Below are 13,953 nucleotides of genomic sequence, written 5' to 3' on the forward strand. Positions count from 1 at the left end.
AGATGGAACATGGTTCTATCACTGGAATTCTGAGGCTGAAGAAGAGACATAAATGGAAACATAGATTTTCCAAATAAAGAGCTTCCCCCTCATTCCTTACCACCCTCACCCCAACCATTTAGGCACATGCTGCAAATGCAATGTGCCAGATGATGTCTGTGATATAGGCAAATTCCATAGTAACTTCCATATGGAAATCAAGAAGAGATAATCCAAGAAAATAATGTAAGTAACACCGGCAATACTGCTCCCTTTCCACACCAGCATACAAGTGACTAGCGCTGTCTAACAGGTTCAACAGCTTTTTCAGGAGGATCAGCATTTATAATAGATTATTTTAGTTAAATTTGCATATTCAGATTTAAAAATTCAACATTTGTCTACCTGAGGAAAGACCATAACCCCTAAAGAGATTTTGTATTACAAATATATTGTTTTGCAAGTATTATACATTGTATTACGAGTACATTGAGGGCAGAAGGCACTCTCAAATGAGGAAATTCTGTCAAAGAAGGGAAGCACCTTCATTGTACTTTATGTCCTTAAAGAGTTACCTAGAGTACCGAGAGGACAGCTAAGTAGCCTGCTGGATAGAGTTATAGGCCTGGAACCAGAAAGACTCATCTTCATGAGTTCAAACATAGCCATGGACACTTACTAGCTTTGCGACCCTGGGCAAGTCATTTAACCCTGTTTGCCTCAGTTTCCTCATCTGCAAAACAAGCTAAAGAAGGAAGTCGAAAACCACTCCAATATCTTTGTCAAGAAAACCCCAAATAGGGTCACAAAGAGTCAGACATGATAAAAAAAAAAAAAAGACAGAGAGTACTGAGAGGTGAAGTGATTTGCCCAGGGTCACAAAGCTACAATGTGCCAAAGGCAGGACTTGAGTCCCAGGGCTTCTAAGTTCAAAGGTCATTGCCTCTGTATTCTTGCCTTCTTCAACCAGATTCTACTTCTACTTTGCTTACATGCCATATACAGAAACATGTGTGTATGCTATCTGTATAATAGAATATAGGCTCTTTGAGGGAATCTGCACTTTTGTCTTTGTCTATCCAGAGTCAACCATGGTACTTTGTATGTACTAGAAAATAAAATGCTTTATTGATTGATTGATTAGGCATTGACAAGTAATAGGAACTATTTCTAGAACATATAGTGAGGCCAGATGACAAGCTGGAGGTAGACACAGACCCAAAAGTCTACCTGGCAGCTCAAATGAGGCAACCATTAGTCCTTAAGGACAAAGGGGGTTATCTCTTTGTTAGCACGCATACAAAGCAAAGGAAAGAAACCATGTAAGTTAAGGGCTTGGGTTGGGTGGATGGATCATTGTCAAAAGATTTCATAAAAACGCTTAAGTTTATAAAGTATTTTTTTTTATCTAAAAAGAGAAATAGTTCCCCTTTGAAAATTTAACAGATGACTAGGTATACAAGAGAATTTAAGTTTTTTATTGAATAAAAACTCTCCAATAAAATCTAAGAAACTGTGAATCTTTACAAATTGCATTTTAGTAGGCTAGCTTCTGATAAGCTGAAAAGTACTATAGCCTAAAAATGCCCATCCTTTTTTTGTTTCTTTGTTTTTTGTTAAAGGAAGAGCCCCTTTGTTATGGAGATCTGTCACAAACATTTTCCTGGTATATAAACACATTATATGAAATAAACAATTCTTTATGCTGTTCTAATTATTCCCCTCAGAAATTTGTATCCATTTCAGTAAGAAAATTAAAAGAATGCTCTAGATATTTTAGAGTCTTTATTAAGTCTAATTGTATATAAATAGTGCTAGTTGGGCAAATATTTAACAAAGGGAAGTTCCCCTCCCTTTCAGTTCTCTTATTATACATATTAAATTAACTAAGTTATAGTATTCGTTAAAAGTTATCTACATTTTTCTTCCTTTCAATTCAAGCCTAATGCACAAGTGAACAGCCACCTGAGTAAAATCATTTAAAAAGAAACCATAGCCCTAAGCTTAAAGCAAAATTAAATACACACAATCAGTAACAATAAAAATCCAAATTATTTTTTTTCTCCTCTTTAAAATCCTTGACCATACAACTGTCTTATCAGCTACAGAAACTAGTTTTTCATTGTGAAGATTGTTTTAAGAGGAAAAGGTCATCAAAATAGTGGCTGCATAAGAAATGTGCTATAGAAATAATTTTCATCATTAGGACAATTTATTGAGTGATCTAGTCCAAAGGCTAAGAAAAATTTTGTAGTAAGTTCCAGTATTTTTTAAGCACAAGGGTCGCTAGCTTGATAGATACTCATATTCTGTGCATGCATAGCCATAGAAGTAAAAGCAAAGGACCCTTCCAGTGGAAGGTAGAGATACCCTTGAAAAAAATCTATTTAGAATAATCCAGGATTAATATTATACTACTGTGTTGGATTGGTGGCAGGATGCCTAGATACAAGAGGGAAGGTAGGAAAGCACTGCCTTTTGGCCATGGACTAGAATAGCTGAGAAGGAATACAAGGAATTTACTGGTACACATTCTCAAAAACCTCCAAATTATACTTGGTCTACAGATGGCAAAGAGTAGGAAGACACCAACACACAACACACACACACACACACACACACACACACACACACACACACACACACACACACGGAGGCACTAAACAGAATAGCCCTCAGAAAAGCTGAGAGAAAAATATTGCCCAAAATAAAAGGTTCTGAAGAACTATTGGCCAGACAATGACAGAGAATTCTTGACACTTAGAGACAAAATATGTTACATAAAAAGGGATACTGCAGGGACAGAATTTCAGCATAGGTCGTCTTTGGGGATGCCCCACAGCAAGGATTTGTTGTCATTATTGTTTTCAGTCTGGGTTGGAAACCAGAAAGAATGTTCAGCTTGAAACCACAATCCAAATGATTTATTCCACAAACGAAACTCAGCAGCCTCCATAAGACTTCCTCCAAGTGCCTTGTCTTGGTGGGGAGGTGACCCTCAAACATCATGCCAACAAAGAACAAGCCATGGCAGGTTGCACAAAACTGAAAAGGTCTTAAGTCCTGACCTGGGCAATAAATGTCATGGGGGGACCAGCCTAGCTAAGTAATGAGAGATTCATCACCAAAAGGTAGGTTACTAGGAGATAAATCTGGAACAACATAATAATTGAGGAACCTCTCTACTAAGAAAGGGATGAATTGTGATATGGATTCATGGAAGGAGTATCCATACTAACGAAATCACAGGTCTTTTGAAATAGTAACATATTTTAGTGTGAAAATTAAATTATTGTTGTTGTTGATCAGTCGTTTCAGTGGTGACCAACTCTTTGTGACTCCATTTGGGGTTTTCTTGGCAGAGATACTGGAGTGTTTTGCCATTTACTTCTCCAGCTCATTTTACAGATAAAGAACAGAGGCAAACAGAGTTAAGTGACTTGCCCAGGGTCACACAGCAGCTAGTAAGTGTCGGAGGGCTGGATTGGAACTCAGGTCCTCCTGACTCCAGGGCTGGCACTCTATCCACTACACTACTTAGCTACCCAAAAATTAAATTTAGTCTTCTTTAAAAAAGGGGATGGGTGGTAAATGGATGCCAGTGCTGTAAGCAAGGTGAAGCTTCACATGAAAATTACTTCCTAAAGATTTATTTTGACCAACTGAAGAAAGATTCCCCTCTCTCCAGCACAGAGTGCACCTCTGTGGCTAACTTATGGGACGCCACCGACAAATGTGGCACTGGATGAATCATTAGAGGATATATCCACATCATTGAGATTCCCAATGTGGGAATCAGTGTGCTATAAAGCACTGGACTGGAGTGAAGAAGACCTAGATTCCAATCTTACCCTCAGGCATTTATTAGCTACCTGGTCCATAGTTTCCTCATCTGTAAAATGAGGGGGTGAGATTCAATAATCTACTTTCCCCTCCAGTCCTAAATTTATAAGCCACTAAAATATTAGAGTTGGTTATGTCTCAACATGCGAGTAAAGAACTTAAAGAAATTCTCTGGTTGTTTTGAGTATTAAAAAAAAATGCCCAAAGCATCCACATACAAGATAACATGACCTTTCTTTTTTTCTTTTTTGTTTTTTAAGGGAGGGGTTTGAATTAAGTAGAACAGAGACAAACACATTGGGGGGGGGGTTGTAACATTCCCTGGTGCAGCCAGAACTCAATTTAAAAAATTAAAAATGGAATTGAGAAACATTTAACAAAATAAGTAAAAATACAATAGAACATAGATAATGTTAATAGGTGGTTTTCTAAATCAATGTGTGCCCAGGGATCCTTATTTATGGTTAGAGGACCCTGTTTCTATTTGTTTGACACCATTGATGTAGAAAATTATCTCAATTCTGCACTTGCCCCACAGTTATAAAAGTGCTTACATTGACAAACTCAGGCGAGCACACACACACACACACACACACACACACACACACACACATAAATGTTGTTTTAATAGCGTTTTAAGGTTTACAAGGTGCTTTTCTCGCAACACTCCTGTAGGTAAGTAGTCCAAGTATTGTTGAGTTCTTTCTGCCAGAATATAGTAAGTGATTTTTATTTATTCGGCATAGGTCCCTAGTGGCTTGGGTATGCTTACAAAATTCTTAAGCTTCTCATTCTTTAAACTGACAAACAAAACCAGATTGTTCATGACACTCAAAGTCTCTAGCGATGTTAAATGAAAACAGAGACAGAGCATTCATATAGTATTTGCATAGGCCTAGTACAACTGAACAATATTGTTTTCCTGAAGAATAGAACTTTTTCTGCAATGTCAGCTCTCACTCCTTCTAAGGATCATACAAAAATAAAACAGGTGGTATATAACACAAATTCTCAGAATGAGGGTGTTCTTTTTCTCCTCAGGGTAATAATAAGATCATATACTTAGAATTATAAGAGACCTCAGTGGCCAACTATCTTAGTTTACAGCTGAAGAAACTAAGGGCTGGAGAGGCGGGGTGATTTTCCTGCTACTATAGAAGTGGTAAATTCCTCAAGATGGATTTGAACCCAAGATCTCTGACACTTAATGCACCACTCTTGCCTTTGGACCATGTTGCCTCCCAAGAATAAAGTGAGCATTTATGTGGCACTTTTTCAAAAGTGTTTTTTATAATATTATCTTATTTAAACATTAAAATAGCCCTGTGTATGGATACCACAGGAATTATTGTTCTGATTTTACAAGGGGGGAAACTAAGGTTCAGGAACATTAAGTAACCACTTATGGTTGCCTAATTTGAAAGGATAGGAAGCAGGATTCAAATTCTGGTCTCTCCTTACTTGGAGTCTTCAGAGGGTGCTGCAATGTATGGAACATTAAACCTGGAATCAGGAAGACCTGAGTTCAAATTCTAGCTCAGGTACTTATGAGCTGGGTGACCCTGGGCAAGTCTACCTCAGTTTCCCTACCTGTAAAATTGGGGTAATAATTAACACTGACCACCCAGGGTTTTTGAAAGGGAAAACAATGTGGTCATAGTTGTAAAGCACTTTGCAAATCTTAAAGTGTTATAGAAATGCTAGCTATTATTAATAGTACCCTCTAATGATCATCATCAGCTTTGTTTAGATAAAAACACAAACTTCATCTCAATGAGTATAAGAATATCATAATACAAGTGCAGTCAGTTGTTATATTAATAAATCTGAATTCAATAATATCTCTTATGAGGTTAAGAAACTAGAAGGTCACAGCTACATGTGAATACAGTAGTTTACCTTAAAAGGGTTTAACAAAACCTTTGAACTTTAAATATAATACATCTCTGGCGAAAAGAAAAAAAAACTTTAGTTGTATATAACAAAGACAGTGTTGTTTAAAAAAAAACAAATGCATGGGGGCAGCTACATGGTACAGGGGATAGAGCACTGGCCCTGGAGTTAGGGGGACCTGAGTTCAAATTTGGCCTCAGACACATAACACTCACTAGCTGTGTGACTCTGGGCAAGTCATTTAACTCCAATTGCCTCACCAAAAACAAGACAAAACAAACAAAAAAAAACACAAATGCATTTTTGATAAATTTTAGTAGCTGCACTATTTCTATAATATGATTATTGGCCTTAGAAGTGAGCCTAGAAGGGCAGCGGTGGGGAGAAACCACCAATAATATATGCAGTACCCACTCACCTACTTGGTGAGGCATCTGAAACAAGGTAGGAGTTTTGGGGTATTTTTTATTACCTGGAAGGGGGGGGTAGCCTAGTGACATTTAAGCAATCTGAAATACCAAAAACAAGTTCTCATTAGAAAGCACCATAGAAACCTGGTGGTTGAGTGAAAACACATTTTCAATGATGGAACTCAACGATAAACAAAACAGGCTCCAAACTAAAGGTAATTAGATTTACTAACAATGGAGTCAATAAACTTTCATAAAGGTCCAGGCCTAAAGAAGTTCTTCTTATACATCAATCCAAAAAGAAAAAATTGTAGGAGCTCCAATATATTTTATCTACACAATGAATTATTAAAGAGTGTCATGTGATTCCTAACTAGCTAAAAGAATGTACTTTCCCAAGGAAAGTTCATCATTATTTTATTTAAAGCTAGATATTTTGGGGCTATTTTTAATCCTAACATTTTGATGCCAAAATTGGTTCTAAGCAGCTGATGTTTAGCTGCTGGAAAATTGATGTCCCTTCACATATCATCTGGCACACTGGCTTGAGAATGCTCTGACTATCCAGTTAATCAGATGCCTCAGTGGCTGTGAACTGCATTCAACTTGGCCGTAGTACTGCTTGGTAACCAAACAATCTGAGTGGAACCAATAAGGGTTGCAGAGAACTAAATTCCCACTCTCCAAAGCACAGCCTCGCAAAAGCTATCTTCAACGAAAATTTGAGATTCTGAAAAAGAGACACTGCTATCTCAGCAAGCATATGGAATGGAAACAATAAGAACCCTATAGAATGATCTTCATCCTCTAATTAATTACTACGCTATGGTAAGACACCAAGCTGAATGTCTTCTCACTTCACGGCAGTATCAGAAGTGTAACAGTTTGCACTGACCATCAGCTGCCTATATTAGTAACACTTAACTTGTAAGAGCTCCTTTGTCCCTAAGTAAAGTCCCAGAGCCCCCGTAGCCATTTAGAAAATCAGACTGGCAGGATGATAAAATAATGGTTAACAGGGTCATTAAAAGAGCTAAACCATCTGACCGTCACTGGGGCAACTCCTTTGAAATTTTAACACTTAAACAGAAATGTTAACTTACCTGAAATGGACCACTGATGCCCATGCAAATTGCTTTGGTACCCTGGGAAACACAGATGATTAGATAGGCCTGACTACCTTGAGAATGGCCTCTTTTTTTCTCTCCACTTCTAATTTACTTCTTCCCAGGATTAGACTACCCCAGTGGGCATTCAGGAATTTATCCAGGCACCTGAACTTTTGGGATGGTTGTCAGGAGAGCAGGAATGGTCAATTACAAAGTGCAACCTCTCCCAACATCTCATTTTCTCCCCCTTCTCTCCCAGTATCTCTCATAGAAAATCTACTCAATAACCTTCTATTTTAGAAAACTTCCTCACTTAACTACTAACCCAACATAGTCTAACCTTGCTCTGTGATTTTCAAGATGTCACAGAACACCTTCTTCAGATTTAAGAATATCAGGCTTCGACCCTTTAGCTTTGATTTTGTCTGTAAATGTCACGATGATCTATAAGAGGTGTGACATTCCGTGCCAAATCCATGATTTCCCAAACAGGTAATATATTTTTCGCCTTTAGTTAAGTGCCCAAGGCTCAGACGCTCTAGAAAGTTTGTTTGGTGTCAAAAAGTTACGTTGTATCCAAAGCAACAAAATCCCACAAGTTTAGGCTAACCTACTAATAAAGCAGTTTAAAAACTGATTTATTAAGTCCTGGGAAAACTGCAGATTGAAAATGATCAGCTTTTAAAGAGGTTAGTATCGCAGTATATTACCTCAGATGTAGAGTGCCCTCAGAGGGTATATAATCCAAGCCTCTCATTTTACAGGTGGAGAAACTGAGGTCTAAGGAAGTTAAGTGACTTGCCTAAGGTGACACAGATGACTTAAGTGAATGTCAAATGATTACTTCTTTTGTGCCACTAAAATACTAAATTAAAAATACAAAATGATAATGCAAACAAGTTGGAAATGATAATGCAAACAATAATAAACAATAAACTGAGTTGTATGTGGCTTATTCTTAAATCTGAATAAGCTGTTGTATGACATTTTGAGAAAGGCAGAACAAGGTTAGATTACATTGGATTAGCAGTAAATGAGAAAGTATTCTAAAATAGAAGGTTATGGGTAGATTTTCTATGAGAGATCATGCTACTGGGAGAGAGGGGGGAGAGAATGAAATGTAGGGAAAGGTTGCACTTTGCAATTGGCCATTCTTGCTTAATACTTTAAATATTTTAATTCCTTAAACAAAGATCCCACATGTCACAATTTTTATTCAGTAACTCCCACCACTTATCATTTCCATACATTGTGACTTTTTTTTTCAATAAACCCTTTAGTTTTCCTTGAAATCACCAAACTGTTTCCTTCTGAAAGCTAGCAAAATGCCTGCTTTAAGCCATTTGTGATTTTATTTTAGCTAACAAAGTTTGGTCACAACTTGCCTTCACTATCTTGGGGCTTTTCACTGTATGTATGTTTTAACATCATAAATGTAGTCACTGTCAATCTTAAATACCTGTGGACCATGAAAAGATGTGAAAACTTGATAGCTCTTTCTCCCCTCCAGACCAAAAAGTGTCTTCATTAAAAACACAGATTCACAAGCATATGATTTGACTGTCATAGGATTTAAAGCTGGTAAGAACCTGAGAGCCAAAGTTCTCATTTTACAGCAGAGAGAATTGAGGCTCTGAGAGGTGAAGATTTGCTCAAGGTCACAGGGAGGGAAAGAGCAGAATATGCTATAACTAAACTGCAAAGATAAATGTTATGATTTAGCAACCATCTCTAAATGTATGTTCTTTTTACCACTTTTATTAATAAATTAGTTGATGGATGCCAATTGCCATCTGGGCTTTCTCCCACTTGATGGGAGGGTTTGACAGTATATTCTCAGCAATTCCTAGTTTGGTTTTAGTTGTGAGATGATCCTTTTGGAGACCACAAGTCCTAACAATAAATACTCTTTGGCATTGGCTATGAAAAAATAAACCTAGCTTCTTGACATAACATGTTTAACTATAGTTCAGAGAAACTGTGCTTTCAGTGATAAACCTTTTGTTTTCATAATTGATGTCTATTTTTTTTAAAGCACACACATATACACACAAACCACATTGTATAATTCTTCCAAAAAGCCAAAAATCTAACTAAATGGGAGTTAGCTTAAGAATAAATTTGCCCCATGTAGTAGATGTAAGCTAATTATGCAAATCTAGTTAATTTCATTTTTAAATACAAAGATGTCTTAATATTTGTGCCATTTTCATTTTACAGTCCTTCTCTCCCTTACACAAATGATTAGCATACTTTGCAATAAAATATTAAATACTCTGCATAAATTATATGTGCATGTACAAACATCTGTGCATTGTGGATGTGTGCATAAAATTTCACTTTCAGTCATCCCTAGGCCTTTTTCTGTTCTCAGGTCTTATAGAGCAATATTAATAGTTCTCCCAAGGATAAAAGGAGAGGGGAGCATCTTCTAAGGTGATCTTTCAGGTCCCCAGAAACATAGAAAAGGATTCTTTAATTAAAACTCAGAACAAGAAGCTTTATTTGTCTACCATAAGTGAAATTTGGATACAAAAGTTCTGCACTTCAAATGAGCCCTGAGATTCCAGGTCGGAATTTAGTTCTGAATCTTATTCAAGTTTCAATGACATGGTCAAGTCACTGTCAGCAAGTTCTGGATTAGAATGCCAATTTGACAAAATGGACAAAGCATTTATTTAGCCTATCAGAAAGAGTATTTCTGCCTAGCAGAATAGTTCATCAAAAGAAACAGGTGTTATGTGCTGAACAGAATCTAAAATTCTAAAACAAAGCCTTAGGGTTAACCAGTTATACAAATAAAATGCAAAGTATTTCACCACCAGAACTGAGTCATTAATATCCTGAAGTTCTTTCCTGAATACACTGTTGTACACTTCAATCTCCTTACATGTGGACAAGTCCCATAATCATGTAACAAATTACACACATCTCACAGTCCTGTTTGTTACAAGTTTGAGCCAATGGAACTTCTGGAATGTGAGCTTCCTGCTTTAAAATGTACTCTGAAGTTTTTTTTCTTTTTTTCCAGGGAAAAAGGCATCCCACATTTTCTCTCCTTAGATTATACATTTAATAGTGAATCAGTATAGGGTATAGAAACTGAAGGAGGCATTCCCTGGTACTCTAGTGAAGTTTAATCCCCACAAAGTGATAGGTTGAGCCCCATAACCTTTATCAAGGATAACTTATCAGAAGCCACTACAAGTTGGCAAATGCTTCACCTGCAGCAATACTCTGAAACCATGTTGATGGAAAGGGGTCATCCAGTGGGGTGTGAAAGGGGAGGGGGGGAAGAAAAGTAAAGGAAAACATAGGGAAAACCTTTGCTCCCACCTTGAAGGGCTTAGCTGCCCTCATCTTTGGCAGGGCAGTGACCACACACTGCAGGGACAGCATCCAGGGACAAGCCTGTGATACAGACGCTCACACTCACAGCGAACAAGACATGCAGCCCAGACACCTACCCATCCTCCATTATCTTGGATCCAGTTGTGCAGGTGCCGGTTCAGGTACTCAGTCATCCACAGGGCAATGCTGTCCACCAGGGGCGACATCTCCCGGTTGACGCTCTCCACACACATAACACCACCAAATTCAAAGAAGGCCACGATCCGCCCCCAGTTCACCCCCATCCCTGAACAGCTCCTCCACTACTGTGGCAAAGCGTCCCCTAGCAGTAACAGGGGTCAGGTGCAGCTGACCTGACATTTCATCAAAGTCTCTCCGGTACCTTCGTGAGAAATCATCTCCAGCTTGACGAAGGGTCAGGTGGACCACAGGTGGCACTGGACTGACAGCAGGTCCAGCGGCAACAGTAGCAGCAGCAACGGCAGGAGGAGGAGGCAAAGGTGAGTTTCTAGCAGCAGCAGTCGTAGAAGTGGCCAAGTCCTGGGGTTCAGCAGGCAGAGGTGTATGTCTTGGCTGGTTAGAGAAGATCCCAACAGCAGGGGCAGAAGCAACAACAGGAGGAAGACTTGGAGAGGCTGGTGCCCTCAGATCTCCAGCATCCCACTCGTACCCTCTCTGTGACAACTTATAATGAATGTATTTCATCACTATCTCCCGATTATCGTACCCTCTTCTTCCAGGGTGAGCCATCGTTCCCAAAGAAGGGAGTAGTGAATACAAGGGAAGCAGCCAAATGGTGACAACACCCACCTCTTATTCCCTCTCCCACCCACACCCCCCAAAATACAGAATAATAATTATAATCCAGTTATTTTATTGGATGTGCTTTTCATTTCTTGTCTCTGGGGGAGTCTTGTCTCTGAAATATTTTATTCTTCCTGGTGTTTCCCCCTTGGTATGAGATGCACAGTATTTTTATGATTTAAATTCCTTTTTGTATCTTTTTTATTTCATGAGGCACGCTATTGTTATTATTTAGATTATTTTATTCTATTTTCCTCGGTGATGCTGAAAGGTAAAAAAAAACAACTCATACTGAGTCAAAATCAGGTGCATTTTTGATACTCTAAGTGAATGTGGTTCTAACTACCACTACTGTTACACATTATACAACTTATAAGAATTTAGTAGCCTTGGAATCAAACATACTCTAATGCACTTTTAGGTAAAACCTCAAAGGTCTATTAAAAGTTATATAAAGTAATTTTTCCTGTGCAAAGAACTTACTTGTATTCTAAGTACTGTATGCTCCTCTGTCAAGTTTCCTTTTTGTGAAAACAGAACAAGCTCATAAGGGGTGAAAAAATCCCACAAATCTTCAGGACTTTCAAGTTATATTTGCTTTGAAACTTCCAAATGAATCAGGAGTTGGAAAAAATTAGAAGGATTTCCAAATTAATTCCCAGACTTCTGTTTCAGACATCTCCAAAGAAATGTCAAACCCTAGAAACCCCAATCGGAGAATCCAGGAGCAAAAAGGAGGGGGGGAAAAGAAAGAAAGAAAAAGGCAGCGGCGGCGGCAGCAGCAGATGAATTACAATTTTCAATCCAGTATTTTGCAGAAGTCCTGTGGTTTTCCCTGTACAATTTACACACGCACACACGCGCGCGCGTACAGGCATTGATCTCTATTCCAATGACTGCTTCACGTCTCCATTTAAAAGAGAGAGGAGAGGAGGAGGGGAAAAAAAAAAGATGGAAGAGGGAAAAAAAAATCCCCTTCTGATTAAACTCCGGACAGAAAAGACATTTTCCAAAAAGCTGCTTGATAAATGAAGGCAGAAAGCGTAGACACCACCGTGTGCTCCACGAGAGGAGACCTCGCTGTGTGTGGTGGTGCTGGTGAAGGGGTGTGGGTAAAGCCGTGAGGGGAGGGTTTTATTTTTCCCTCCTTTCCTAAAAAGGATGACTGCTACGAAGTTCTCCCCTCCAAACCCCCTCTTCCGCTGCACCCCACCGGGGCACCCTCCGCTGTCGCACACCCTTTCTCCTCTTCCACCACCTCCACCTCCACCTCCACCACCAGCACCGGCACCTCCCCCCTCCTCGCCTCCTCCTGGCCTCCTCCACCACCTCCACCCCTGTGCAGCGAAGTCAGGGCTGGGGTGACTGAGTCGGCTGTGTGCGCCGCCGGCGGGGAGGTCCTGGCGGCTAATGCACATTCACTTGTAGCAGCAGCGGCGGCAACGGCGGCGGCGGCAGCGGCGGCGGCGGCAGCGGCGGCAGCAGCAGCAGCAGCGCCACAGGGAGAGTTCGGTGCAGCTGCAGCGGGGCAGACAGAGAGGGATGGGGAGGGGGGGCGGGGAGGGCGGGGGTGGAAGGAGAAGAAGAGAACTGGGGGAAGGGGGCGGGGGTATATTCTGGCCTCTTACTTCATTCTCCTCACTAACCAACTGGTTTCCTGTGGGGGCTACGTCACTGTTCATTCAAAAAAAAGAAGAAAGAAACCCTCCTCCTTCCCCGACTCCCCTCCCCCCCACTCCTCCAGCTTCCCCTTCCCCAATTAAAGGGACAGCGACGAGGCTGGGATCAGGGAGCCCAGCGTCCTTGGGAGAGGGTGGGGTGGGGGTGCCAGCCGCGAGTGCACTGGGCGGGGCGGGGGGAGGTGTGGCCGTGTCATCCCCACCCACCCCCCACCCCCGGGGCCATCCCCGTCCCATTCTCTCCCCGCCCCCACCACCCCCACAGGGTGAGGCGGGTTGGGCTAGGAAAGGGGGAGGGGGCCGGGGTGGGCCGAGTGCTCGCCCGCCCAAGACTTGCTGGTGGGTGGCACTGTTGGAGGGAGGTGGGGTGCCGCCCCTCGAGCTGAGTGCATTCCCCCCGGCCCTGCCCGGCCGAGCTCCGGCTCTCTTTCGGTTCCCTCCCGCTGCTGGCGCGCGCGGGGCCTGGCCCCGGGAGCCCGACGGGCCCGCCGGGGACGGGGGAGAGGCGACCGCGCGGACGGCGACGGCCTCGGGAGCCTCCTGGGCCGGGCAGGAGCTGGCCGCCTCCGCGCATTACATAATGGCCTCGCCGCTCCGGGGGCACCGGGCTCTCCGCGCCTTAGCCGGGGAAAGCGGGGAGGGCAGCGCTCCCGTCCCAGATGCCAGGCTGGAAGGGGAGGGGGGGCAGCGCGGGAAGGCGGGGGCGGCAGGAAAATGACAAAAACAACTTAACCGGAGAAAAACCCATGCAAACAACTACAGAAAACAGAGCGGTTGGCTGGGTTGGTGTACTGTGAACAAAATAATCATGAAAGGGGAGAAAACATAAGACAGCTGCAGGTCTGGGAAAATCAATTCTATTAAAAAAAAAAGTCGCCTTCATGC

At 41.2% G+C, this 13,953-nt stretch overlaps 1 protein-coding gene across 1 annotated transcript in view; it reads right to left on the reverse strand.

The window, feature by feature from the left end:
* Positions 1 to 12,944, reverse strand: part of BCL2 (BCL2 apoptosis regulator) — a 224,292-nt gene extending 211,348 nt beyond the window's left edge. Inside the window, 3 exon segments of the mRNA XM_020995793.2 lie at positions 10,702 to 10,866; positions 10,868 to 11,653; positions 11,873 to 12,944. Coding sequence (XP_020851452.1) covers positions 10,702 to 10,866; positions 10,868 to 11,335 — 633 coding nt within the window. The 5' untranslated portion in view covers positions 11,336 to 11,653; positions 11,873 to 12,944.
* Between the last annotated feature and the right edge of the window lie 1,009 nt (positions 12,945 to 13,953).

This window comes from Phascolarctos cinereus, unplaced genomic scaffold (assembly GCF_003287225.1).
Source record: "Phascolarctos cinereus isolate Bilbo 61053 unplaced genomic scaffold, phaCin_HiC Scaffold_4;HRSCAF=312, whole genome shotgun sequence".
Taxonomy (NCBI): Eukaryota; Metazoa; Chordata; class Mammalia; order Diprotodontia; family Phascolarctidae; genus Phascolarctos; species Phascolarctos cinereus.